The sequence below is a fragment of the Buceros rhinoceros genome, unplaced genomic scaffold (genome assembly GCF_000710305.1).
Source record: "Buceros rhinoceros silvestris isolate BGI_N320 unplaced genomic scaffold, ASM71030v1 scaffold8429, whole genome shotgun sequence".
In the NCBI taxonomy this organism is placed as follows: domain Eukaryota; kingdom Metazoa; phylum Chordata; class Aves; order Bucerotiformes; family Bucerotidae; genus Buceros; species Buceros rhinoceros.
In genome coordinates, this window is record NW_010433309.1 from 57,358 (window position 1) to 84,657 (window position 27,300).

Consider the following 27,300-nt stretch of genomic DNA (forward strand, 5'->3'; position numbering starts at 1 on the left):
TTATGTGCTGTATTTATGTAAATAAATGTTACCTATTCATTAGTTAGTTCATAGCCAGTTATTAGCATCAATAATCTCTTTTAGCTTTAGGTTTCTTACTGAAAGTTATACAGACAAATTGTATTTTTATTTTTGTTGCAGAGAGATTTTAAAGTTTAGAGCTTAAAACCAGCCAACTATGCGTAATAATCTCTTGTTTTTTCCTTCTCCTGTATTACTTAGTAGGAAATGGTTTATGTTCAAAAATCAAGCACCTATATGATACTAACTCATAAAAGCGTAAAAGAATCACAATGGTACTAGTTGAAATTGTGATTATGCTTAAAGTGAAATAATTGAAGTCTTAAAAAGAAAAAAACCGTTTTTTGCACTTGCGATCTAAATTAAACCCAGCATAATTCAAGGGCATGCCATTGTCAGGATTTAACTGTTTTTGAAACACCACTTCACTGAGAAGAGTCTGAGTGTTACTCAGTCCAACAAATCTAGGAATCCTGAGGTGTTGAAATGTACCACTACACTTGTGAAAACAAAGCTTACACCAGTAATACAATTATGGATAAAAACTAATTGCCCTCCCCACCACCATGACTTTAATTAAACAATGTTTGGAAAGGGCAGACAGCAAAAAGATGAACATGGCACTAGTCTTCAGTATTTTGTTTGTAAATCAAAGAAAATTTGTTGACGTCTAGTTTGCTAAAAAGATGGCCACAGTACAGTCTTCTTAGACCGAACCTCTAGACAGGTGTCTTCCTGTCTGCCTAGACTTGCGTGGTATAGCTAACAGAGATTCAACAGGGAGCTTTCATTGCAGAGGACCTGTATCCCTAACTGCTGTTTAAAATACGCTCACTGGTGGAAGGAAGAAACTTCCAGAGCCCTAGAGCCTTCTCAAAGTCAGTAACCAAAATTTCCAAAGGCCTCAAAACTGCTTTGAATTTGCTACGTGGAGATCAATCTGTTGTATAAAGTGATAGCCTGGTTATCACAGACACACTGGACATTCTTCCAATACGATTTTTTTCCTGGTTTATCTGCCTTTGTGTACCATCTATTACCTGCTTTCCCTTAGCGTGTGTTAGTTTCTAAAGCTAACAGATGACTTCATCTGCTCTACTGTAACAGTACCTCACTCCAAATGATCTTCCAAGTTTCTGAAAACACATTGATCCCCTAAATAGATCACCATTTGGGATCAGAGCTTACTATGCAAACAAATTAAAATGCTAAAGCAACACATTTTCTTTAAAATGTCTCTCTGTATAGAGATGTCCATATATTAAATATAATAAATAATAATATAAACTAATTTTTAGTAGATTTTCAATACAATTATATTACATAATACTAAATATATTTCATTCTCCTGTAATTCCTTCCTATGGCCCTTTAAATGTGTTGTCACACAGTAGTTTAGACTATCCTCAAGGTAAAAGGCTTAAACAATAATTTCATAGAAGGAAGAGCTATCATTTGCACAATGGCATGCTTCCTATAAATCACGCACAAAAAGAGGACTAGAGAGAGAGGGTAGGAAATGTAGGGGTTGAGAGGCGAGAGGATCAATGCTCCCCCAGTACCTTTTGTGCACCGTATCTCTGAAGACAAAAATTAAGCATGGAATGGCATTATTTCCCTGCTGGAGGGCAGGGGCAGAATACCACCGAGTGGGGACTGACTGGAGTCCAATACTGGCATAAAGGCAGAGATACGATACGGTTAAGTTCTAACCTTCCAGTGCATTATTTTACGTATAAAAAAGTAAACCTTTGCCTCCTCCACAAATCCAAAAATTATCAGGAAAGAGCTCTGTCAGAGGAATCCAAAAAGATGTCCTCCCCTAGTCTTCCATCCTCTCCCATCTCAGACACAGATAAGATAGAACAACCTAGCAACTGCATTGAAGACTGGGAACAGGAACAAAACTGGGATCAGAACATACTGTCAAGTACTCATGAACTGCATGGAACTATTCTAGAAATACAAATTTGTCTTATAGAAATGTTTGTTTTCTCACTTTACTAAGTAAATAAATCCCTCAAAAAAGCTATATATTATCTGTAATATATACTAGATACATTTTAGCTGCAAACTGCTATAAAATTAGTTTTCTGAATTTCTTCTCATTTATGAGTAGTGCATCAACTGAGAAATCGTCCTTCCTTAAAGCTACTATTTCTGATATATACAATCCTCATAGAAAATGAGTCATTATATGTTTAATTTGTACAGTTCTTTGATCTTATGCCACTGCTAATAAACTTGTGCCTCAGGAGTAAGTCAAATGAGTCAGTGTACAGGCTTTTGTTTCTTTCTTTTTTTTTTTTTTTACTGAATGAGCAAATCAATCACACATCAGTGTTGTAAATTTATGTGCAAAAGCATTGAAGTGCTTTACTACAAATTACAACGTAGAAACACGTTAACTAAACAATTAAATTCATACAATCAGATTTAGGAATATAACAACACAAAGAAGAAACAGAATTACAGTACATTTACAACACAAGACAAATACATGGAATTCATTAGAAAATATTGTAATAAATAATTCATGAATTATAGTGCAATTGATTTATGCATAAATATAACTAATTGCCTAAAAATCAGTTGTTAACAAAATCTGTCAAAAATCAAGGCAGCCACAGAGTTTTACTAAATTACTGCGACAATGGAAATACTGCAATTAAAAAACAAATACAAGTATTTGTACTGTAAACAACTAAAAAAAAATCAGTTTCACTAAAGTTAATATACAATTTAATATAAAATTGTCATTAGCTACCAGAAATGGTTTAAACAGCTTTACTGAGCAGTAGTTCTAAAAACAGAGGCACTGTTTTTTAATATAAAATACTTGAGAAACATTCAAATAAGTAGAAAGCATGTAGGGCTTGCTTTCGCCTTCATTTAAAACTCTGTTGAAAGAGGAATTTTCAGAAATTGTCAATTACTAAGTAGTGACTGGTAACTGAATTTATAAAACAGTTCAAAATGTGTAATTTAAATGACATTTAATGGAATACATAGGGGTTGGGGAAGAAGAATCTACATGTTTCCCTGCCTTTCCTTAGTTGTATAATCAAAAGTTAGCCTAAAAATTAGAAACAAATAATTCTGTTCCTTTAAACACTTACAGGTTGAGTATCTTCTATAAACTATCAAAAAATATTTTAATATACTATTTCTGACCAAAAAATAAATACAAGTACTAAAATGTTGAAAATTAATTATAATATTACATACAAAACTACTGAGTACTGTTAAGTCAATAGTAAAATGATCCCTGATTTTATGAATCCTGTTAATTTTTTTGGTCAGGTCATCTTTTAAATGATATAAAAAGAGGACTGTAACTTGCCTTCAATATAAACTTCAGACTCAAATTTATAACATTATCTGAGGAGTAGAAAACACCAGTATGGTACAAGTATTAGGCAATGTATTGAAGCCCCAAATTTTTGCAAGTAAAACTGTATAAAGACAGACCTTGAAACATTTAAGGTTTTTTTCAACTTCATTTTTCATTGGGAATATATTCACAAATTAATCCCTCTGTCCCTCACAAAGTATGGCTTAATTCTTTTAGAATGAAAGATGACCCTGACATCTGCTGTTCTGTGTTACCAGGTACATTTCTGCTTAAAAGAGGATTCATTCTGTAATATGCAAGTAAACCTTAATCACTGAAGAAGATTCAGTATAGATGTGAGAGACCAAAGAACTGAGACTGGCTGTGCAGTTTCAAAGGATTATTCTGGTTTAAAATGGAAGTTGTTATTTTTTCGTAGCAGTAACAAATATGGGCTAGATTTTGCCATCAATATTGCAGTATGCTCTCCACTGAATTTACTGGCAAGTTTATCTATAAATCAAATTACCTGATGTAGCCCATACGTATCTAATGTCCCATTTCAATTACATAATCAACATATACACACGCAAATTTCAGTGAAGAAAAAAATCGTATGCATGTGCACCATATGTATAAAAGTTGGAGAAAAATCATCTTCTATGCCAAATGAGAGGCATACAGAAAAAGTCACATTTTGAGAGGAAAAGGGCATTGATGTTCAGTATCGAATGTATGAAGCAAGCCCCCATTCTTCATATGTATTCGTATACTTTGTGATATTACACCCAAAAAAAAGTATGATATCAAGTCCAATGTGAATACTTCGAAATTCCTGCAAAAACTGCAATATGAAGGTAATTGGTCTCCCTTAAATTGTATTAAAAGGTACGTATTTAAAGTGAACCGCCTAACTTCTAACTACCAAATTTATAAAGAATTTATATTATTGAAACTTCAAAACAGCTTCACTGTTTTATATTTGTATTTCTATCAAGACCCTGAACTGCAAATTTGGTTATTAGCAAAATGATAATGTAAATTGGTATTCATTTTGATAAACTGAAAATGTTTTGAAATGCCACAGCAGCAAATACATTACAGTTACAGTGAGGTTTTTCAATAGGAGTGTGACACAATCCTTAAATAAATTTTAAGTAGTCATAACATCAACTAACCAGCACATTTAAACAAAAAAAAAAAAAAAAAAAAAAAAAAAAAAAAAAAAACAAACAAATAAACCCAAACCATTCTCAAGCTCATTCTGTGCACATTATGAACATGCTCAAAGTTGCATTCCAACTTTCTTTTTAAACCTTACAAGTTACCTTATTTCTCAAACTAAAAAGGAAAATTATGTTAAAGTTTAAATTATTTTATGCTCTTAGTATTCCATCTTATTTCATATTTAATAGTTCTATAACTACAGTAATTTCCCAGGTTTCATAAGTGTACACTTTGTAAACACCAATTTCTTTCTAAACCAACAACAAAATTCTCTTAAAATGATAAAAAAATGCAGTTTATGCCTGCTAAACACACATTTTTAGTAATGAAATGTTTTTCTTACTTGTATTGGATATTTAAGTAACGATGAACTTATTTTCTTTCACAGAATGTACTATATCCTACTAATACTTCACAAATCCACTTCCTTGTAAGGAACTAGCTTTTTTAAAAAAATCCCTTGATTTGTATAATCTGAGCTACTTACAATTTATTGCAAGTATTCTGTGAAGTATAAAAGTCTGCTAACCCTTGGTTGTGTATTTCCATAATAAGATGGAGTATTGAATGGGTAGAGTGGTTCTTCACCAATTAAAAATTATGCTTCACATGACAAATACTTGTTTTCTCAAAACATCTTTATGCTATTGACTACTAAATAAAACCTGAATCTTTTCACCTATTTATACAAGGATTATATTAAATACACACTATCAGAATTAAGTGAGCAACTCTATAATTCTGTCCACAGTGAAAACCCTGAATAAAACTATTTTTCAAAAGGCATGTATGTGGTTTTTGAACTGTGTAATTTCACGTCTTCTGTCAGAGTGAGCATATGTATTTCTCACACAGTGTGTGTATAAAGACATACATACACACACACAAAACAATTCACTAACAAGTATTCTACACAGGCTTGCCACTATTTTTGCAGCTGCCAGTCCCTGAATCTGTCATGTTAAATAAGCCAGTATCTGGTAATCGGAGTTTCTTCTTCGGTGGAGTCTTCAACGTTCCAGATCTTTCTTTTACTTTATATTCTAAAGTGCTGTGAGGTACCCCATAAATTCCTTGTGCTTTGGAAACACTCATTTTCCCACTCATTACCATTGCAATTGCTTCTTCCATTATTTCATGATCATACTGCCGATAGCGGCCACGTTTTTTTCTTGGTTGCTTATTATCTTTACGATCCAAACTATCTTCTGTATTTTCTGAGGTTCCATCTACTGTCCCATTCTTAGCATTAAGACACAAAGGAGAGAGGTCCCCATGCAGAAAGTAGGAGTCAACACTTGAGTGAGTTACAGGTCCAGAACATTCAATTTTGTTCTGTTTAGGGAGTATATTTTTCAATTTTTGAAGAGCTGATCCTTCTAAGACTGAGGAGGTTTTAGAAACGTGGTACATAACATCCAGAAGACCAGCAGTATCAGACTGTGGTTTGGACACAGAACTTATTCTTAGCTGAGGAATTTTTAATTGTACAGTAGGACTTGAAGTTTCATATGGTAGATTTTCACTTTTTTCTTTAAATTGAGTGACCATTCTCTGTAGAGTTAACTGGTGGAGGTAACTGGAAGCTGTTGGGAATTTTAATTCTGAGGTTTCAAGTAGACTGAGTTTACTTTTTTCTGTGCGCTCTGCTTGAGCTCTTGCCCACAAGGCTACTTTTTGTAGGACTGCACAAGTTTCTTTACTGTCTTTAAATGAATAACTATCATTGAAATCTCGAGTTTTGTTTTTAAAAGGTGCAGGCTTTCCTGCTGGTAAGGCTTCTAAGTGGAGAAGTAAAGTTTTTTGAGGTATGCCATAAAGTATGCCTGCTTTATTTATGTCCAGTGCTCCAGACTGAATGTCTTTCAAAGCTTTTGAGAGCAAACCATCTGCAAACTCAGCACTTCTTTCCACATAGTCCTCTCTGTGTCTGTGTAGTCTCCTGGATGGATGGAATGAAACGATGGTAAACTGATGTATGAGAGACTCTCACACAGCTATGGAAGGGAAGGGTCCACTCCTTTATTATACTCCTTGCTTCGGTAACATCACTGCTTCTGATACTTTTAAGCCTTTGAGATGTGGTAGTTAAATGATTATCCTAGCAAAATGTTACAGTTCTGGTAGGACAGTGCGTCAAAAGTCAACCGGTGGTTTCTACAGCAGCCCTTCCAAGAACTTTATATCCTAGCTCAGTATTTGGTAATAGTCTCATGTGCTTGCTATATTCCCTTGTTCACATGCTTGCAGAACAACACTGTTATAATTTTAATTATACAATTAACGTTGCGTTAAATACCCAAATCCTGAAGGAGTTTTTGTTAGTAGAAACGTGACGTTACCGCTAAACAAGTAATAAAAGAGTCAACCCCCTCATAGAAAATTTGCAGCAATAACTACACACAAACATCCCAGACTTACACAAAACTAGGCTTTCTACAACAATAAGATAAAGTGCTGTAGTTAACAATCAAGTCCATTTTGGGAAAATAAAACCACAGTTTTAAAAAATTCTAGATGTTATTTACAGCTCTCTAATCACAAAGCCATATTCATTTAAAAACTTCTTCACATCAGCAACTTAAAAAAGTGCAATTTCACATCACATAATAAACACCGCTATTGCAGTCCTATTTGTAATAAGTTATTGGGTAAGACGTACAGGTGACAAAAAGGGTCCTGCTATGGCTAGTGGATGGGCGGATGCCAAGATCATAACAAAATCCAACAAAACAATGTGTTTCACTAGTTTTGTGGCAGCTTTCAGCAAATGCAGTAACTTTTTTCTTGCTGAATAAAGAAGTTTAACCATTTGCCACCACACACCATAGTCAGAACCATGACGTAAGTCTAAGTGCGATGATTAAGAGTTCTCTCTCGCGCACGCTTGCTCTCTCTCTTGTTAAGGTATATTATAGATAATAGTCATTTAACTCGTTCATGTTAGTTCAAGAATATTTTTTTTTGTCCAAAATTGAAGTTTCCTAAATAAACTCTGAAAGAGTATTTACATTTTCTTCTACTATCCTATTATTTTTAATGCCTTATGTAATCAATTTTCAGTTCATTTTTAGTAACATGAACTAAAGTTTGGTGATTGTTCTGATAACTTTTCTTTAAACAGAAAAAAAAAGGAAGAAGACAAATGAAACATATGATATATACATAGACACACACTTATGAGTGACAAAAATTCATTTGAAAACAAAATAGGAACCACATGTGTGTGCCAGTATATACAAATATGTTATGAACGTAAAACCTGACTTCAGAAGAGAAACCTGGATTGTCTTTTACATAAGCTGAAGAGAGTCCTAAACATTGCTTACCCAGACACTGAGTTTTCAGAACACAAAGGATCGTATTTTGGTTCTTCCAACCTTGCGCTTTTCTTTGTAGAGAGATCTAGCACTCCATCCCCTGCAAAGAACGAGTAGTGATGATAGCAGTTGTTTAAGGATGATCTTAGAAATTGTGCTAGCAAATTGGCACAATTTTAAAGCAGATACTGTCTTGTAAAATTTCTGACATCTTATTCCTTTAACAATGACAGCTGTCAGTAAATGCTTTTACATATTTGATTTGTAACAAAACTTTAAAAATTAAGGAAAAAACACCCAACATTCAAAAATGAAAAGAAGAATCTGTTTTAATAGTCCGCTCTGTTAAGTCGCTGGCAAAGGTTGAATTCAAGATTTGTAGTCTGTTGTTGAAGCCTATGAAGTATTGAAATAGAAAAATATTTTCTTCTAAAATAAAAATTTAAGAACATTGAAAATCAAAGAAACTAATGAGCACTTGAAATACTCCTTCTAGTTTGTTGTTTGTTTTTTTTTTTTAAAAAAAACATTTAAATTATACATAAATCTCCTAAATACATTTAATTTCATATCTTTCTTCCTTGGTTCCCTGTTTCAAACTTGGGCTGTTTTGTGTGCCTGAAATCTGCCAATCCAATTGAGTTTCAACATGTAACTCAACATTCAACTACAAGCAACCTGACATTAGCCTCTTCTACATTAATGTCATTTTCATGTTACTGTGCATTATTTCTAAAACATCCATCAACTGTGTTTATTTTCCCACAGCCTCAGATGCAGACATGAAGCACTAACTGAATAGTCCAAATGCCAACACTTGAATGAGAAGTCAGAAAAATTTTTAGGGTAACTCTCCTTTATGTCAGTACTAAAAAGAAATAGTTTTGTGTAATAATCAAATTCAGATGTTTTAGACTGTTTTTAACAATTTTTGACTGGTTTTCCCCAACTATTTTGTATTATTTGAAGAAGGGTATAGAGAGAAGTAGCAGCACTGTAAGTCAGCATAAGGGGAAAAAATATTTATAAATATGCCACTTGTCAAAGATGCTCCTTTTCTCCTGAATATGTTCCTGTCAAAGCCTTCCTTAACCCAAAGAAAGTTAAAGGAAGGACCAACCTTTATGATGCAGTGACATTCCAGAAGGAAAGCAATTAAAAACACCACAGATATATTCTACAAGGACTATTGGCCTATCCAGCTGTAAAGTATCCCAAATACCGAAGCTCACAACACCCCTGAATCCTGTGCAACAGACAGACTTCATCTGTTGTGTTCTCTCAGCTGTACAAAGTACACTGCCTTTTGCTAAGTGGTTGTGTGTTCCCTTTCACAAAAGTTTCTCCATCTGAATTCAGTTGATATTCAGAGGCATTATGATAAAAAAGTTCAGATGAGATCACTGGACAAAGTCACTAGAGGAAAAGCTACTTCAAAGTTCACAAGTCATCAGGTTATGAAGACCTGATAATCTCTCTCTATTCAATCTAAAAAAAAAAAAAAAAAGGAAGCTGACTAGAGTTTTAGGGAAAAAAACCCCAATAAACAAACCCCAAAGATTCTTGAGAGACTCCATAACGAAATCTAACCAAAGTAATTATTTTAATTTCCAATCTTTCTAAATCAGCTTTGACAACACAAGACCACCAATAAATTGAAAAATTACTACAAAGGGCACAGTACTAAAAATGCAGACTCCTGAAACAAAAAAATAGATACACTTTTGGCCTCCAAAGGGTAAGCAAAGAGTCATTTCATGGTCAAGACTGTTAGTTCCTCTAACATAGCAAAAGTATTCATTAAGCATATGACAGCTTCCTGAAGACAGTGCTTTATGGGAAGATGATCCTCAGAAAGAAGAGTGAAAGCGAACCATGCAAGAGATTTGATATACATACGAAATACCAGATAAAATTACTACACACCAGGCTTTTATTCAGTGATTTCGCTCAAATTTAAGAAAAACAAAACAAAAAAAAACACAAAAAGCCCATCACAAAACCAACACCACAAAACCCCCAAACTCGATGCAGAAAGGGCTGATACAGATATTTAGGCAAGAATTCTAGACAGGAACTGAACGACAGGAACAAACAAATCACTCTGTAAGGTGGTTTTAATAAAAGACAAGGAATTACTTCTACTCTTTAGCTGAAGCCATGACTACTAAGGCAACAGTCTTCATCAAACCATGTAACACTGCATAATATAGAAAAAAATATCAGAAGTTTTTCAGGTCTGCTGCTCATGGTCTTCTAATGCAGTTATTTCTGTGAAAATTAAAGGATTTTGATCTTCGAAGAAATGGCTCAACATCTGGCCTTTGCTTCTCAGCACCAGATCATCAGGTGCAGCAATACCAAGATATACTAAGCATAGTCAAAGGTCATCTTCAAAATAATTGGGACCACAGCCACTTGAAACTCCTCCAGACTAGTGATGGTGGAGAAACAGGGGTGAAAGAACAAGCAACAGAAACTGTATGGGTCACCCTTGAGCTCCTACAATTAGTATTTCTGTACTGATTCTAGCAACTTCTTTTTTCTGAGTGTCAGGAAATCTCTCACTAGCTATCATGAACTGCCTTACTAGGTCAGACAACTCAGTCCTCAGTCTCCAGGTGCGGGAAGCAGGAGAGCACATCAGCCAGGCCACTACCTGCAGCTCATGCCTCTCTTGCTCTCCCAGCAGCTGCTATCATTGGATTAGGGATTTCAGAACTACATCCTTGCTTGCTTTAGCTTTAGCTTCTGGTCTTGGTTCTGTAGCTGGGAAGTTATCTAAAGCCTTATGTTAAACCCAGTGACATTGTCCACCTCCACAACCTCCTGTCACAGCAGTTTCTTTTGCCTTCTAAGAAGTTTGACCAAGCCTGTCCTAGTCCTAATATGGTGACACAGCAAAAAATAACCCTTCCTTTACCTTATCCATCATACTGTGGAAAATCTCAATAAGGTTTTTCATAGCAACAGAATAATACTCTGTCTTCAATACTTTCCCTGATGATGCCTTCCCTTTCACTATTTTCTGTGCTGCTGCACATAGAAACAGTATTTTCAGAGAACTGTGAGAATGCCAAAGCCTTTTATTAATTATTGAATTAACTGCTTCTTTGACTACACTTCTTGCTAACCTGATGTGCTATTCTGTAAAATGAAAAGCATATGGCTATATATTGGTGTCTATGGCAAGGTCTTGGCAGTGTCTGTGAGGAGAGGCCAGGGGCTGCCCTGTGCCAGACACAGACAGTTCCAGCTGGTCTGGAACTGCAGGGCACAGGTAAGCCCAGCTAGGGAGAACCTCTGGGAAAACCTACTTAAGAAGGCACAAAGTGACAGATGGAGAGAGAAAAAAGGAACAAAGAGGAAACAGCAGAAGGAAGCCCAATCACAGAGGTAAATGGCAGAGAGAACCCATTAGGTACAGCCTGTGGACACTCCACACCCATTCCCCTTGTACCACAGGGACAGTGGTGGTCACAAGGGAATCTGGAGTGAAGCTCAACTGGAAAAGCAGAGAGGAAAGGTGCTGTTGTAACACTCTGTTTCCGCTACCTAAATTAGTAATTCAATATTTATTTTAATAGGCAATACTTTAGTTTTTCCCAACCAAGAGTCTGTTCTGCTTATGGCAGCAAACAGTAAGCAATGCCCATTTCCTTATCTCAGTTCATGAGGGCTCCTTCCCATTTTCTCCTCTTGCCATTGAGAGGGAGGCAAGCATCTGACAACGAGCTTGGCTGGTGGCCTCCATGGCAGCCAAGAAAGAAATAAAACCTAATCCCCACAAAAATGTACCTTTTTAGGGTGGCCTTTTAATGCAGAAGTATTAAACAAACTATTAATATATTTCTAGGTCATACAAATTATCTGTGGGAATGCATGTATACCTTCAAAAAGCATAGTATTTTCCCCAATACATATGGCAAGAACAGTATATTAAGAAAATAAAAGGTTATTCTCAGTAATGTTTGGAATGCTTTCAGTAGCCCTGAACACAACAATTAAGAGGTCACACATGCTGTGATCCCAGTTGCCATACTAACTTCAGTGTGGATTTTCAAGACATATTAAACCTCTTTTCCAACAATAAGAATTGTTATTCAGAAATCTGTATTTTGCTATAAGTTTTTTTGACATCATATGCACATTGTTAAAATGCATATTTTAAATAATTTAAACATTTTTTCCTTGAATTAGCCTTATTTTTCCTACTTCAATAATAGCCCACAACAACAAAGCTACAGGTAGCTGTAAAATGTTCCCACAGCAAAGTGTCACTCATTTCCAGTTACCTTCCAAGTCTTCCAGTCTACGATGGATGAACCTGAGCAAATTCTCTTGTGTTTTTCTGCTATATTTACACAGTACTATTGTTCCTGGAACATACAGCACCAAGAATAAGCTCATGGAGCTAAACTAAAAGGTTATTTATTTGCACATCTTCTGCCTCTTGTAAGTTACTTGCTTAGCAGCTTGAGAGTGGTCAGCTCTGCCGCATCTATCAAGAAGCCTCTGCATCAAGGTTAGGTGCTGCGGGGAATGCTCCTCTTAGAACTCAGCATCATGATGGTACAAGCAAATAGTAAGTTGCTGCAAGATATTCCAAGACTGTTCATCACTTAATGTTTCATTCTGCAAGGATGCTGCTTTTTCATTGGCTTAGTTTGGAGGACAAGTAATATTTAAAAAATGCACAATGCCACCTTATTTTGTTAGATACAGTGCAAGAAAAACATTTACTTTCACTATACAGAGCATTCTTCAAGGCCTGCACTGTCGTAGAGTTACATGGAACAGGTATTTCTGGAGAGAGCTGCTTCTAATTGACTGACAGTGAAGTAATTGCCAATTAGTTACCGGCACCCTGCTACATTACAACGCTTCCACGTGTAGAAGAAAGCAGAGTAATTTGCAACTCTGCTATCAGTCAGGTGGCAGTTCGATATACCTGGATGCCAGTGCTTAAGTACTCAGTACTGAATGATCCAGCACCAGGGGTGCAATGTGTTGTTAGGGCCTGGGTGGGGATCTAGCTATTGGCCAAGGCTATCTCACTCCTCCTCCTCAATAAGGGGGGATGGGGAGAAACAGGATGAAAAAGGTGATCAATAGCACTACTGATTACCATCATAAGCAAAACAGACTTGGGGAGAATTGATTTATTACAAATTAAAATAGATTTGGATTTTCCCAGGCTCAACTTCACTTCCAACTTCTCTCTGTCTCTCCCCTATCCCCAGGTGGCACAGGGGGGATTGGAAATTGGGGTTATAGTCCGCATAAGTCCTCTCTACAGCTTCTTCCTTGTCACACTTTTCCCCTGCTCCACTGTGGTTTTTCCACAGGCCACAGTTCCTTCAGGAGTTATCCAGATGCTCCAGTGTAGGGTCTTCCATGGGCTGCAGTGTGAACATTTGGTTCCAGAATGTTCTCTTCAGTGAGCTTCAGGGGAAGCACTGCTCTACCATAGTCCTCTCCACATGCTGTAGAGAAACACCTGTTCTGGCACCTGGAGCACCTCCTTGAACTTCTCTGACCTTGTTCACCCTGCTGTTCCTTACTCCTTCACAAGGAGTAAGGCTGGTGGCCTCCTTTTACTCCTGTAAAAGGCCTTTACAGCCTTTTGCTGCTCTTAAATTTCAACCTCACTGATGCGCTTTGCTTTGGCCTGCTGTGGGTCTGTTGCAGAGCTAGCTGCAACTTGCCCTGCAACTCAGGGCAATCCCTGACCTCTTCTCACGGGTGGCACCCCTGCAGCTCTCCCCAACTACCAAAACCTTGCTGTGTAAGCCTGATACACAGGGCTATCAGGTCTGAAGTGTCAGACCTGAGTATTTTGGGGCTACTTCAGACATGTCCCACAGATACTGGAGAAAAAGTAAGAAGCTTTCTTAAATGAAGATCACTCAGAGATCTTCAGCAGCAGAATCTTTTTTTTCCAGTACTGAGCTAGAATTTAGCTTGGATCTGCTCAATACAAAAAAAAAATGCTTCTAGTGATCTGGAAAATACAAATTACTCCTTCCTCTCAAGTCCACAAATCATGGCCATAGTGAGGAACCAGTTTGTTTTATTATTTAAATCATTAAAAGATGACTATTGTAAATACAAAGCATCTGACTAAACAGAAAATGAACATGAAGTATTTGTATTTAAGTCATTATCTGCTTCACACGATTTGAATTAAAAAGATTTGAACTTTGAGGATCCATCAGAGCAATGTACATATTTGAATTTATTCTCTGATACTGCCACTTCTTTTGGAAATTGCAACGGGAAATACAAATAGCAAATAATAAAAAAACTTGCATGACAGATGCTACTAAGAAGGGAACCAGACTGAAGTCTTCTGTATCTGGAATACACCCAGACTGAAGTCTTCTGTGTCTAACATAGTAGAATAGTTTTAAAAATAATCCAAGTAAAAAATTTCACAAATTCCCCACTACAAGTACATAACACATCAATATAACGAAGCTTTCTTCAGGAAGAGTGAGGAGTGAGGAGCAGGTAGAATAATAGTACATAGACCCTGACAATAGCTAATTGGAAGGACTTTTCATGAATCATTGTACCTAGAACACAATGAAAAAAAGAGCAGGCTAACTTTTTCCATCTTCATCTTATTTGCTTGTGTTGCTACCACTACAGTGGAAAGCTAAGGTAGCTCTAAAATGGTATGTTCATGGGAAACAGGAAGTGCTATACAGCTTCCCTGGTAGATAAGATAACATAGCTCGAAACCTTTCTCCAGCTACAGTCTTGCTTCAATACTTGCTCTCATTTTACTACCTCTAAATTTCACAGCAAGACTAGTATATCTTTAACATCTGCAAAGCACTCCAGTACACAAGGCAGTGCAAGTTCTGAGAATCTACAGTAACTTATACAGTATCCAAGTCCTACATAGTAAACTGTGTATGCTGAGCAACTGTTTTAGCCTCAGATGTTTTGCTGAAGATGTACAATTCTCAACTTCTGTAACCTCATTATAAGAAAAACTCAAATTATATAAAAAAAGTAAATACCTCACTCTATATACTTTATTTTTTCTTGGACAAAAGATCAATGGATTTTCAACAGCTGAGAATGGTATCAGAACTGCCTTCCCATCGCTGCTTTGTTCACCCTCTCCTTTTTTATTCCCCAAAGACTTATTTGGGCTCAGCGAGGAGCAGAAGCTGTCTTTGGGGACTTTGTGCTTTCAGACATTTTAAACTAGGTTTTTTTTTTTATAACCAGCTGTTAAAGCAAGCAACAGTTTATAGTGCTGATATCAGGAAAGTACTTTTTATTGCCTTTGAAAAAGAAATGTGCTTCAACATGGCCAATTATAAATCCCTAAAAATCTGCAATTCATCTATGGCAGAGGCATGTCAAAGCACAACAGGTATTTTCTCCGGATTTAATTTGCACAAAGTATTTGCTAAACTGGTTTCTGATGACCACACAGAACAAACGCAGGAATTCCACAATACTTTAATTCTTCTGGTGTCAAAGAGAAAGGATGCTTAAAATTTAATCTAGAATAGGTATATTTAGCAAGATAAATCTATGTCAGCGTTTCCCCCACCAAGGACATGCAACCCAATTAAAGACTGCATCATTAAGCACAAACATATGAAATTTGCTTTCACTCTGACTAATGTGTATTTTTACAAAACCTAATTCTGAAGTTCTATCTCCTTTTAACTTTTTTTAGTGTGGTAAATTTTTCTCTTTGGTCTGCAGTATTAATGGATTAACATGAACCATTGTACCTGTAAAAGGCAAAGAGCTGCTTTTGCCACTGCTTCCAGGAGCACATGACAGTCACAACCCTTCTTGAAAATTGCTGCTAATCCAGATCAAATTCAAAGTCCAAAACACTCTTGTGATTATTTGTTATCAGTTTTGGATAGCAAAATTCCTTGAGGCAAAGAAATTATTTCCTTTTTGTAAGTGATTTCATGAATCATTTCATGATAAAATAAATGATTCCTTTTGAAATGATTTCTTTTTCTAGCTTTATTCTCAGTTAAGAAAGTTGCATTGATCTATAACGATTAGGGCATGAAGTATGCAAATTTCCTTTCAAATTAATCTTCTCTTTCCGTCATCTAACCAGCCTGTATTTAAAGAATCAAAGTGTCCAAGGGCTGACACAGGTAGAACGACCTTTGCTCTCTAAAATTCCAGTATCTCTCTTGATTCTCTCAGAAGGCTTCTTAACAGCCATTTCTTCAAAGGAATTTTGAACCACTGTTACCTGTGACAGCCACAGGTGAGCTGATTCAGTATTTTAAAGCTGAGAGATTCCAATGCCACATATTCAACACAGACACTCAGAATATTTATCTGATAACACACAATACTAGAAAGAATGTGTGAGGTTTTTGTTCATTTTTTTTAGTTTTTATGACATTCTTCCTGGTGTTTAAAAGAAAACATATGAGCTTTTAAGTGTTAAGTTGATGTAATGCCAATGTTCCTCCAGACTTGTTTTAATTGCAATAGGATACTTTTTTTTGTATATACTGATTACTCTTTGCAAAGACAAAACATACAAGTACTGAACACAGGTACATATTTATTTTAAGGGAACAAGGCACAATAAGGTAACAAATGGCAACAAGTCACAGATAAGCAGATATAGACATTTACCTTGCTGAGTATTCTGTTCTTGACTTCGATTCACAGTGAGGTCTAGAGGGCTATCCTGTTCATCCTGAAGGGAGTTTTCCGTTTGGTTCATTTGGATACTTTTACATATCAGACTTGGTTCAAATGATGAACCATTTCTGTTCTCTTGAATTTTGCTACTTTTTGAAATGTACTCAATCGCAAACTGACGTATCATTTTTTTCATTAATTCCTGAGCAACTAGGGGAATGTTAGGATCACAGTTCTGAGGAAGATCTAGGAATAAAAAAAAACAAAACAAAACACACAACCACAGGCAACAGATGTATTAAAAAAACCAAATCTAATTACCTTAAATAAATACTTCCTGTAAACACAATAAAGTAGTAAGTAAGTACAGCTGTAATGAACACATTGATTCAGATGTCTTGTAAGTTTTTCTTATGAGCATTCCGAACTGGAAGTCACTTGGAAGAACGTTTATCAAACATCACTAATTTTTACCTTATTCCTCTGTCAAGTAGCGTGCAAGTAAAACTATGAGGGTAGATAAATAATGCAAGTATGGGAGACAAAATCTGTCTTTATTGTTGGCAAGTTGAATTTTCGTTTGCATATTGTTCATTTTCAGTTTTGAAAATAATTTGGAATGCAAACAGTGAAAGTTAAATACAGCTATGAATTATTACATAAAGGACTACTATTACAAAAATAATTAATTTTGAAGTGCAGTTCTATAAGATTAGTCCTTTTCACAACATCAAATAGCTGGACTTTTGAGGAGCTGATTTAAAAAAAGAATTTTTCACCTACAGATTAGATTATAATCCCATTGTAGTTCAGGATTGCAATGTCAAAATTGATGATGATGCTCCTTTAAACATCCCATACAAATTGGAGCAATACAAGCAATTGAGTTTTACAAAGTTAGTAAATTTTTATTGTAAAAATCTTACAGGATTTCAGACATTTTCAAAGTGCTACCAATGAAAACATTTGGGAGAAAAGATTTATTTCCTATTCTAAACTGAACAGACAATTTTTTGTTTGGTCTGCAACAGTCCCATGGAAATAAGTGTTTCATTTTAAAAATGCAAAGTAATAAATGGATCAAGTTACCCATGAGTTTATTTTAATGTTATCTGTCAGTTAAACCTCTTAACAAGCATAGCTGAAACTACATTTGTGAATCACTGATAAAAGAATCCCAGTGCCTAAGGTATTAGGTATAATACCTAAAGTAGAAGTACCAGAAAGGTCAACAAAATAAAGATATGTAACTTTACATAAATAACCATGTAATTAAGAAACTCACTGAACGTAACCTGTGTTACACATCAGTGCAATACTGCATTGACAACTGCAATGCTTCATTTCACAAGATGAGCACAATTGCCCCTACTCAGCAAATTATGTTCTTCCTTGAGCTGGCAGTAGTAGTACTCATTTCACTATCCCACCCTTCCTCCTTTCCTTCAACTCTACACACACACAAAAGAAAAATATCCTTTTCAATGTTTTAACTACAGCCCATCCTTGAGTTCACCCATTGGTAATGAGTGAAACAGATTTCACCAAGAAGGGATGGGGATTTAAAGATTTAAAGTATGTGTGAACGTGATACAGAAGGATTAGCTTTTAGGTTGGCTTTGACTGCCTAAAAGAAATGCCAAAAGAACACTGTGGCAGTTACTGGGATACTTAAATTAGTCTGAAACAGATAAGGCAGCTGAAAAATTGACTTTTGCTTTCAAGCAAGTAGAGAATCTGAAAGGACTGGATCAGGTAGATGCTTGCATGCAGTGTGAATTTCCTGATAGGTAGTTTGAAGAATCGTATGGCATATTGCCAATGAAGCTTTATCCATCTGTTATCAAGAGAGTAGCCACCACAGACAGATCAAACAATGCTGCTCAAGTTTAGGATGAATGCAAAGAAGAATTTATTTTGTTTGTTTGTTTCAGGTTTATTCAAAACATTTTCTGTTTCAAAGATTCATTTTCACCAACAGAAAATTGCAAGGAATTACAAATATGCATATATGCAATCTGCTGTCTAAAGCATACAAGAGGGCAGCTGATTGTCCAGATGCTTGTCAATACTTTATGGCTGGCCTTTCAGTAAAGCTTTGTGAAATAAGATGAAGCTCCAACATTTTCAAAAACTAAGTGCATGCTAGACATCTTCAGCAGATCTTATCCAAGGCGTAACAAAATCATTCTGCCTATGATTAAGCTCTATCTTCTGACAATCTTTAAACTAGATCTCTACCAAAATTTCTAAAATTGATAGAAGTTTCTAGAGAAGTATAAGATGAAATTCTAAGTGATAGAGGATGCCTACAAAGAAAAAGATCTCTCCCCATCACGTAACACCCATGCACAGGTATTCTTTGTTTATTTGTGTTACCCAACTCCTAAAAACGAATCTAATAAATGTCTAAGACACACACAAGGAAAGAAAAAAAAATCAACCAAAGACATTGAAGCAGTAAGATACAGGTGTAAAAATGCTAATGTGTATGCAAAAAACAACAAAAGAACAAGGAAAGTTAAGAGATGGAGTTGAAAAACTGAATTTCCTAGAAACAAAAGTGTGCATGACACAGGGAATTGTAGCTCTAGACAATGAAAACTATTAGCTTAGCTTAATAAACCCCCAAAACAAACACACAGACAAGCAAACAAAAACCTGACAGTCAGTAATCAAGCAACTCATACAAAATGAAGTATACCAACATTATCAACACCGAATATCCTACCAGGTATCTCACCCAGAATGACACTACTTATATTGAAATAAGTTTATTGCACACACCCAAGAAAAACTTTTAAAGACTTTTGGAGAAGAGGTAATTACCAGTGCAAAAGGAAAGACTGTTGTTTTACATCTTGGTATGATCTGTGCCTTTAAAAAGCAAAAGATCATAGAGTACAGGGAATGCCTGCCATTAGCTGGAAAAAAGAACAGCCTGGGATAAATTCTGCTTGTTAATCACCATTCCCGGCATCAATTACTGTAAAACTGCAAGACAAAACTCCTGCAGAACTACCAAGTTTCTATTGCCTTTATATTCCATTTTAGACTCTTCACACTGGTAATACCCAAGCATGAATTGTTTTTAGACACCTGCAGAAAAAGCCTGCTTTTCCATTAGTAATAAAGTAATCTTTTGGTCTAGCTGGAATAACGAAGGATTTTTGTTGCTGTTATATTTTATTTAGTATTAGTTTTGTTCTTTTTCTAATAATATCCAAATACTCCTTATGGAAGAATGGAGCAAAATTTCTCATAAAGCTGACCGCTAAAGCTACTGGCAGTTTACAGATTTTAAATTAATGTACTTTGAAAAAGTAATACTGAGGGGAGGGGGGACACTATTTGTAGATCGTGTAATCTGGAAGATGTGCACCAGGGGTGTATCTGAAGTGCCTTTGCTGCTAATGCATATACAGCCTGCAGGGCTAGACCACAGTTAGCCTCAGTTTAACTGCCATAAGTACAAATAGTGTTGCTACCACATCTTCAGTATAGACTGTTCTATTGTATAAGTTATTAAATCATAATTCATGTTGGAAGGACCTTGGGAGGTCTCTAGTAAAATTGCCTGCTCAAAGCAGGGTCAACTGTGGAAGCTGCTCTGGGTTTTATCTAGTTAGGTTGTGAATACTTCTACGGATGGAGACAGCACAACTTCTTTAGGTAGCCCGTTCCAGTGCTTGCCTGTTCTCATGTTTCCTTACGTTAAAAGAAGCCCCTCATTTCAATTTGTCTGTAATCATCCACTGCCCTGCTAGGCACCACTGTAAAGAGTTTGACCCTGTCTCCTCAGTAACCTCCTTAGAGGTACTAGAAAGCTGCTCTTGATCCAGTCCTATTAGGAAGCAAAGCAGCATTAATGGAGAATGAAGCTGGAGACCCATCTTCCTCATAATACAAGTTATTTAGAGTAGTTTGAAGTTAGAAATAATTTCCCAAAGCTCTCCAAATAATATAGAATAGAAATGAGAGAGATGTTAGATATTCACAGGAAACAAGAAAAAGTTATATGCTTTCATATCTATTTTCTTTTTCCTTACACACTGTAGATTTTTGAAAGAAAATAGACTTAAGGGTAAATACAACTTTTATATAAATTTTCATATAAAAGTTGATCACTTGGTCTCGTATTGATAAAAAATAGGGTACATGCACTTGAAGTGTGTTATATAAAGTATAGTTACTTATATTCAATGGTTGTAAGTTTGTATTATTACACAACTATGCAGTGAAAACTTGTAGAGACCTGTAATTTTAATTTCACAGTAGTAAAGTTTCACCACACATGAAAAATTTGTCATTAGTCATAAAATTTTTAAATGCAATTTAATGCATTTTGGGGTAAGGAAAGTATTAGGTCCCTGTGGTTAGTATCACTAGCAAATATTTCTTAATTATTATCAGCAGATGGCACCAGATATACTTTGTATGACCTAGAGTTTTTATTCTTAGATGTTTTATTAGGAGTCATGTTTATAGTTACTTACATGCTTACATCTATTTACATTTTTTTTCCACATATTTGATTTAAAAACCAAGGCCAGGGACTATGTATACATACATATGTATACATACACACTATTTTAAACGCAGCAAAATGGCCTCTAGGGATTAGGAGTAAAAGGTAGCTCTGATGTTCTTCTAGTTTGTTTCAGATCGCTGTAGATCTCCTGATACTATTAGGATAAGAGAAAGCTAAAATAAGATATTTGTGTAATAATCTGATGTTTCCTGCTTGTGATTGTCAAGATTACAATCAGAATGCAAGAGAAGGCAGTAATAAAAATGATGTGCAATTATGACTAATTGCAGCAATTGGTTTTAATTCAAAGCTCACAATGATTAAGACTTCCTCAGCTTATGTACTGTACTGCCTTGTACCCATTCAAATCCATATTCTTAACTATTCTGTACATGATGTGTGAGCATTCGTTACATTGCATGGCTGTCTACATATTCACCTGATAGTTCAGACTTACACGTCTTTGGCAGAATAATGGACAAGGAGTTAAAAACTCCACAATAGTATTCTATTCCTTGAAAAACAGTATGTTTTCTTTAAAAAGTCAAAATAGTGACTTAATTTCTCTTCTGATACAATGAAAAAAGGCAGTCGAAATCAGCAGGGAATCACAACCCTCTTTGTACCTTGTAGTGTGAAAAGCAGAACTAAGAACATCTGGTTGCTCAACAGCACATTTCTGTATTTACTCCAGCTCTTCCCTTTTGTGAAAAGGGCCACACGTTTTCTAGAATGACCCCACCTCAATAGCCACCAAACAGTCCCAGCAATGTTCTTAGCTCTACCCATAAACTTGTCCAGCTCACTGTCAGAACAACAGCATTTAAAAACAGAATATGGAAATTTATTCTGAGCCATGTACCACAATTCGTTAACTTGACTGATCCACAAACAGAAAGAATAAGGGCCAAGATCGCTCTAGTTTTCTGTTCTTGTAAGCATGCAACATTATTCCTTCTTCTACTAAGGTGGCAATTTTCATTACTCTATGTAGTCATTATCGCTAAGGCTTTTCTTGAACGTAGTTGAAAGTGACCAAGAAATTCAGAAGTCAGTGAAGACAGTAACACTGGCAGGCATAGAACACAAAATATGCTTTACTTCCCTAAGAAAGCACCTGATATCCTGCTAAACTTTCCTGATGAACTTGAGTAAGAGGAATAGCAAGGATGTCACACAAATTTAGTGCACAAGCTGTGAGAGTTCCAGTTCTTACAGCAGACCTTTAAGAGTCTGAAAGAACAAATTAGATTTCTTAAAATTAGTAAAAGGAACTGCAGGTGTTGTATCAAATACACCTCAAAACACCACCTCAGAATGTAACACTTTTTCTGTAGTCCGAGATTATGTGTGAAAGATTACTTTCTCATAGGTTTGCCAAATTATACATACAACAAGCATAACCAGCTTGTGTCATCTATTTATCTCTGAGATATCACTAAGCAAAGAACAGGAGAACTGAGAGTTAAATGCAGCGAAACACAGTGTGGGTATGGTGTAAGAAAGCCATAGTTGCGATTGGAAGTATATTAGAATACGAGAGAAGTACCTAGAAAAAAGGAAGAACTTCAAAAATCTTGCAGGGAGATTATTTTGGCATGGAACACATGGCATTGAAGAGACTTGACAGAGCTGCTCAGAGAAGATTCAAGTCATTCTGCCCATTTTCTCCCTTAATTTTGTGCCTCAATTCCACAATTTCTAAAAAAGCTTTTCAGGTTTTTATCTTCTCCTGGTGGCTTATGCCCTGAAGATAGAATCTGATTCACAAACATGAATGTGTTTAAACAACCTTTTCAATATTTTGTGCTTTTTTGAAAGAGGTCACATAAATACTGCATGGAAAAAAGCTGCCAAGAACATAGTGTGGATCACCAGAAAATGAATGATCTGTGATCAAAACATCTATATTAAATTCTTAAACAACCATGCTTCTGCCATATAATCATGATCACATACATTTTAGATTTTTTTTTTTTACCATGAATATTGTAGAGTGTGCTGTATTTAAAAGTCATGTAAGTGAAAAAGTGTCATGATCTACTCTGGGTAAAGAAAGACAGATGTCATACATAGAAAAAAGCATCTGGCTTTCACATATATTGTTTAATGGAAACAATGTTTGATGGCAAAAATTATTTTGGCTTTACTGAGGTGTCTGCCAAGCATAGGGCTTTCCTATGGACAGCTAACTGCAAAATTGGACTTTCACAAACACACAGTGAGGTTTGTTTGCAACTTACAGCCTCTCAAGAGTTTACCCATCTTGGTATCCTCTTAAAAGGAAGAGAGGATCATCTTTCTTTGAGATTCTACAGACAAATCCTCATCTATGAATACTTGAAGGTCGCATAGTGTAGAACATGATATAACATGGCTGCATGTTTTAATATCTTCCGAACTAGTTTCCTGATATCAAAAAAACCCCAACACTTGAAAACCAGTCTGCAAATTAAAAAACCCAGCCATATACTAAATTGTTCTAAAAAAAAGACACTAATAAAAGCAACTCTCCGATTTCCTCACTAGTCTTAGAAATCGTTCAAAGAGGTCCTAAATGAAACCATGCTAATTACAATAGTAAGAGATTATCTTGAGCATATCTTAAGGAGTTCGCAATCAAAACAAGTAAAACGAGTATCATTTCCATTTTAAAGAGAGTCAATCAAGAATTTTTGTTCTTACAGTGAACGGGCATCTGTTTTAATACCAGGTCTAAGAACCGTTTCTTTAGCTAAAACAGTTACTTGAAATTTTTTGATTCCTTTTTTCCTAAGTTGATAACTGATTTCAAAATCCTACCAAAAAAAAGAAATCAGAAAGCAGACTTGGGATTTTCCTAGTAAAACTCTTAATCTTCTTCCAACAAAGCAAGACACAATTACTTAAATACCTCATAAATTGGTTTCACATGCCCTTGGCGGATACAAAATTTTCTCCTTTTCATTTCCCATAATTTGAACGGCTTAAGAGATGTAGCTGAAACCTGAACTGAAGTAATATTCTTAGTAAACTCTTCAGCAAAGTACCTCTTACCCAAGAATACACAAGTCCTTCAAGGAATCACAGAAATAATCAGAAGAGAGTTTGGTTTTGTTTTTACAATAGGCAAAAGCTTTTTAACCTAGCATTACTGATCTGGCAGATCAAAAAAAAACTAAGGAAGATGCTAAAAACCAAATGCTCTTTGAAAAACTTCACAGAAGTCACTCACACCTGTAAGACGAGGTCATGCCAAGTTTCACTTTTCCCATGATAAATGTTCCTTCCTCTCAAGGAGGATCAAAAGACAGCATCTCCAGCAGAAGTACAAAGCGGGCACATGTTGAAAAACACTGTACCTCAAGGCCAATAAAAGATCTGAGAAAGTAGAAGTTTGAAGGAATTGAAGTATCTGCTTAGGGAGGTGCCATGCAACTGGGCCTGTGATGAAAATACAAGAATTTCAGAAGTAATGAGGTGGCAGCTTCACTGGACATCTTATTTCAAATGGAAAATAGGTTTCAAAGAAAGCCAAGGAACGAAGATGGACTCAAGACACTGTTGCACTCCATTTAAAGTTCTTTAAAGCTCTACGCAAAATGCAGGCTGAACAAACAGATACCCCATACAGGAAAAGAGTCTACCCACCCTGGGTTCAAGGGTATTGTAATCCCTTCCTTCTATAGCAAGGTAAAGGGCAGAAAATTAACTTTGGTTTTTTTCACCCACCTATACGAAGGAAGAGAGCGCCTGACTCCCTCTAATTCTTTGTTAGAGCAAGAGAGGGCTGTCACCCTAGTCATACTCAGCTATTATGACATCCAAGTACACCTAATAAATCCAAGAAAAACCTGTGAGAGTTGTAGTTACTGAGTAGAGCTACATTCACATTCCTTACAGAGAAATTTAAGGAAGAAAATGAGTATTTTCACTGCTGTTAATAGCCACTAGCTAACTTACACGAACCAAGTCGACTCATCAGTTGCTCGTGTACTGCTATAACTCGCAGAGTGCCAAGGAACAAGGCTAGTCAAAGAATTAATACAATGCTGTATTTTGACAAGAGTTTTCAACCTCTGACTTGGATGTATTTGAAGTAGCAACTTTTGAGTGAGAGAATTCCAAATCCCATTTTGTAGTGTGTAAGACGCATTCCTCTCACCTAAAACAGTCTTCCTACTGAAAACTAGAAATGAAGGTACAGGAACAGAAAATGCTGAAAGGCTTAAAATTCCAGAGAATATCACCTGAAATTATCATGAAAACAAAGTAGCAGCTCATAGTAAAAAAAACCTCAGTAAAATATAATGAACAGGGGTTCAAGAGAATACACATAAATACAGTAAAACTAACAGCAATGGTAACTAGGAAGAGTAGCGTTCCATTTGGTGATTCAAGTGAGCAAAGAAAAAGATTAATGAAAACCAAAGAAAGAAGAGAAACAGCATTCAGTAGATAAATAAGTACTTAAGAATCAAAATCAACCCCAAATCATTTGATTCTTCTAGATTTACGTCATCTCTCTTCATACAAAAGACATGCTTTTATTACCTTTCTTTCGAAAGAGTGCATTTAGATAGTTTTCTGCTTGGCATTCAACCTTATCAGTGTTGGACTGGCCCTGAGATGACAGTTCCTCTGTAGGCGTTGACTGTGAAGAACCAATAACTGATGCACGGTCCTAGAAGACATATGAAGATTATAACATCTTTCAGAAATTAGGTTACCTGTAGCACAATATACAATTAAATTACTGAGCTACTGAGTGAAAAAGAACCACTATCACACCAGATAGTTACTATAAAGGCAAACAACTTCACTCCCTCTCATAACCAAACTATCCTGAGTCAAAATGCAGTGTTAACCTGTTTGCAAAATTTGATTCTCTGATTCTTACTTTCATACCAAAAACTGGGTGCGGGGGGAAAACTGGGGTGTTGATATCATGTTCGTACTTACACTGACTGTTTCTTTGTGTAAATTACAAAAGGAACATTTCTCATCCATAGACCAGTCAGTTAGCTCTTCTGGCTCACAGTCTTAAAAAAAGAAAAAAGCTAGATGTTTTAAACAAGTAAAAAAGGAGTATGACAACAAAATACACATCCAACAATTCTCTTAAATCCATATTAGATTATGATGGAATTTATTTATTGGTACAACATAGTCAGTAGTATTCAATTCTTCAGGTATTTCTAAAGACTTGTCTGGCTCATATGGCTCCACATTCAAATAGCAGAGGGCACCTTTCTTAAAGGAAAGGTAAAAGCAAACATTTCAATTGATTACCTATCACAGTTACTGGAGGCATCTGAATACTGTAAATCTCTGAATTCCAGTCATCATTCCTTTCAACAGAAGTGTGCAAACTTGGAGTAAAGGAAGCTAGGAATTAGGATATGGACTCTTCGCCATTTCAGCTATATGCATTGAATTTAAAATATTTTAATTAATTTGATACCATCACTATAGGTAAACCAAAACCCTATACTCACTTCCAGCGCTTCATTTATTTAAAAAACTTCAAAGTAACTTTATATGTTTTATCAGAAGACATACTTTGCTCTTGAGGGATAAAGAGCTTCAACAGACCACCTTCACTAGGAGAAGACTGGATACAGTGTATGGAGACATACCATCTATTTTTCTTTAAACAAGTTATTAAGCTGCATTTCAGAAGGTTACAGCATTTTCCACCACATACTTTTCCTGAATCATCAATTGTTTCAAAGATTTTCCCAAAACAACTGCGCTAGTAGTGAGAATTAACCTTTTAATTTCTTGTTTAAATGTACTCATGGCAAGTTACTCCAGTTTACTTCTGTGTCATTGTTGTTCTCTACCTACCAACAACAACTGTCCAGGTATTTAACACCTTGTTGTACTTAGAATATCATTGTCCTAGATTAGCTAGGCTCATCTAGTCTAGCCAGTTTTCTCTCATGAGATTCAACCCCATCTTTTCTGCACCATTCTCACTGTTGCCTGAACACAGGTGATCACGATCTCAAGATAAGGCCTTTCTTTTACAGTTACACCAGACTTTCTTAAACTGTAGATAGTACTTTTCCTACAGTATCCTAGTCCTGCACGAGTCTATCACAATTGTGGCATTTTGGCAGATGAATACAAACCTGATTAACTACACCAAGTCCAACGTCCTCTCCATTCTGTTCATTTCCAGTCAATGTGCTTATAACCTAAACAACTTCCCCGCCCCCCCCTCCCCC

At 35.8% G+C, this 27,300-nt stretch overlaps 1 protein-coding gene across 1 annotated transcript in view; it reads right to left on the reverse strand.

The window, feature by feature from the left end:
* Nucleotides 1-4,688: 4,688 nt before the first annotated feature.
* The window catches only part of LCORL (ligand dependent nuclear receptor corepressor-like), a 28,169-nt gene continuing 5,557 nt past the window's right edge, over nt 4,689-27,300 (reverse strand). Inside the window, exons 2-6 of the mRNA XM_010144063.1 lie at nt 26,030-26,109; nt 25,622-25,751; nt 16,549-16,803; nt 7,912-8,002; nt 4,689-6,524 (exon numbers count right to left, since the gene is read on the reverse strand). Coding sequence (XP_010142365.1) covers nt 5,492-6,524; nt 7,912-8,002; nt 16,549-16,803; nt 25,622-25,751; nt 26,030-26,109 — 1,589 coding nt within the window. The 3' untranslated portion in view covers nt 4,689-5,491. The remainder of the gene's footprint in view (nt 6,525-7,911; nt 8,003-16,548; nt 16,804-25,621; nt 25,752-26,029; nt 26,110-27,300) is intronic.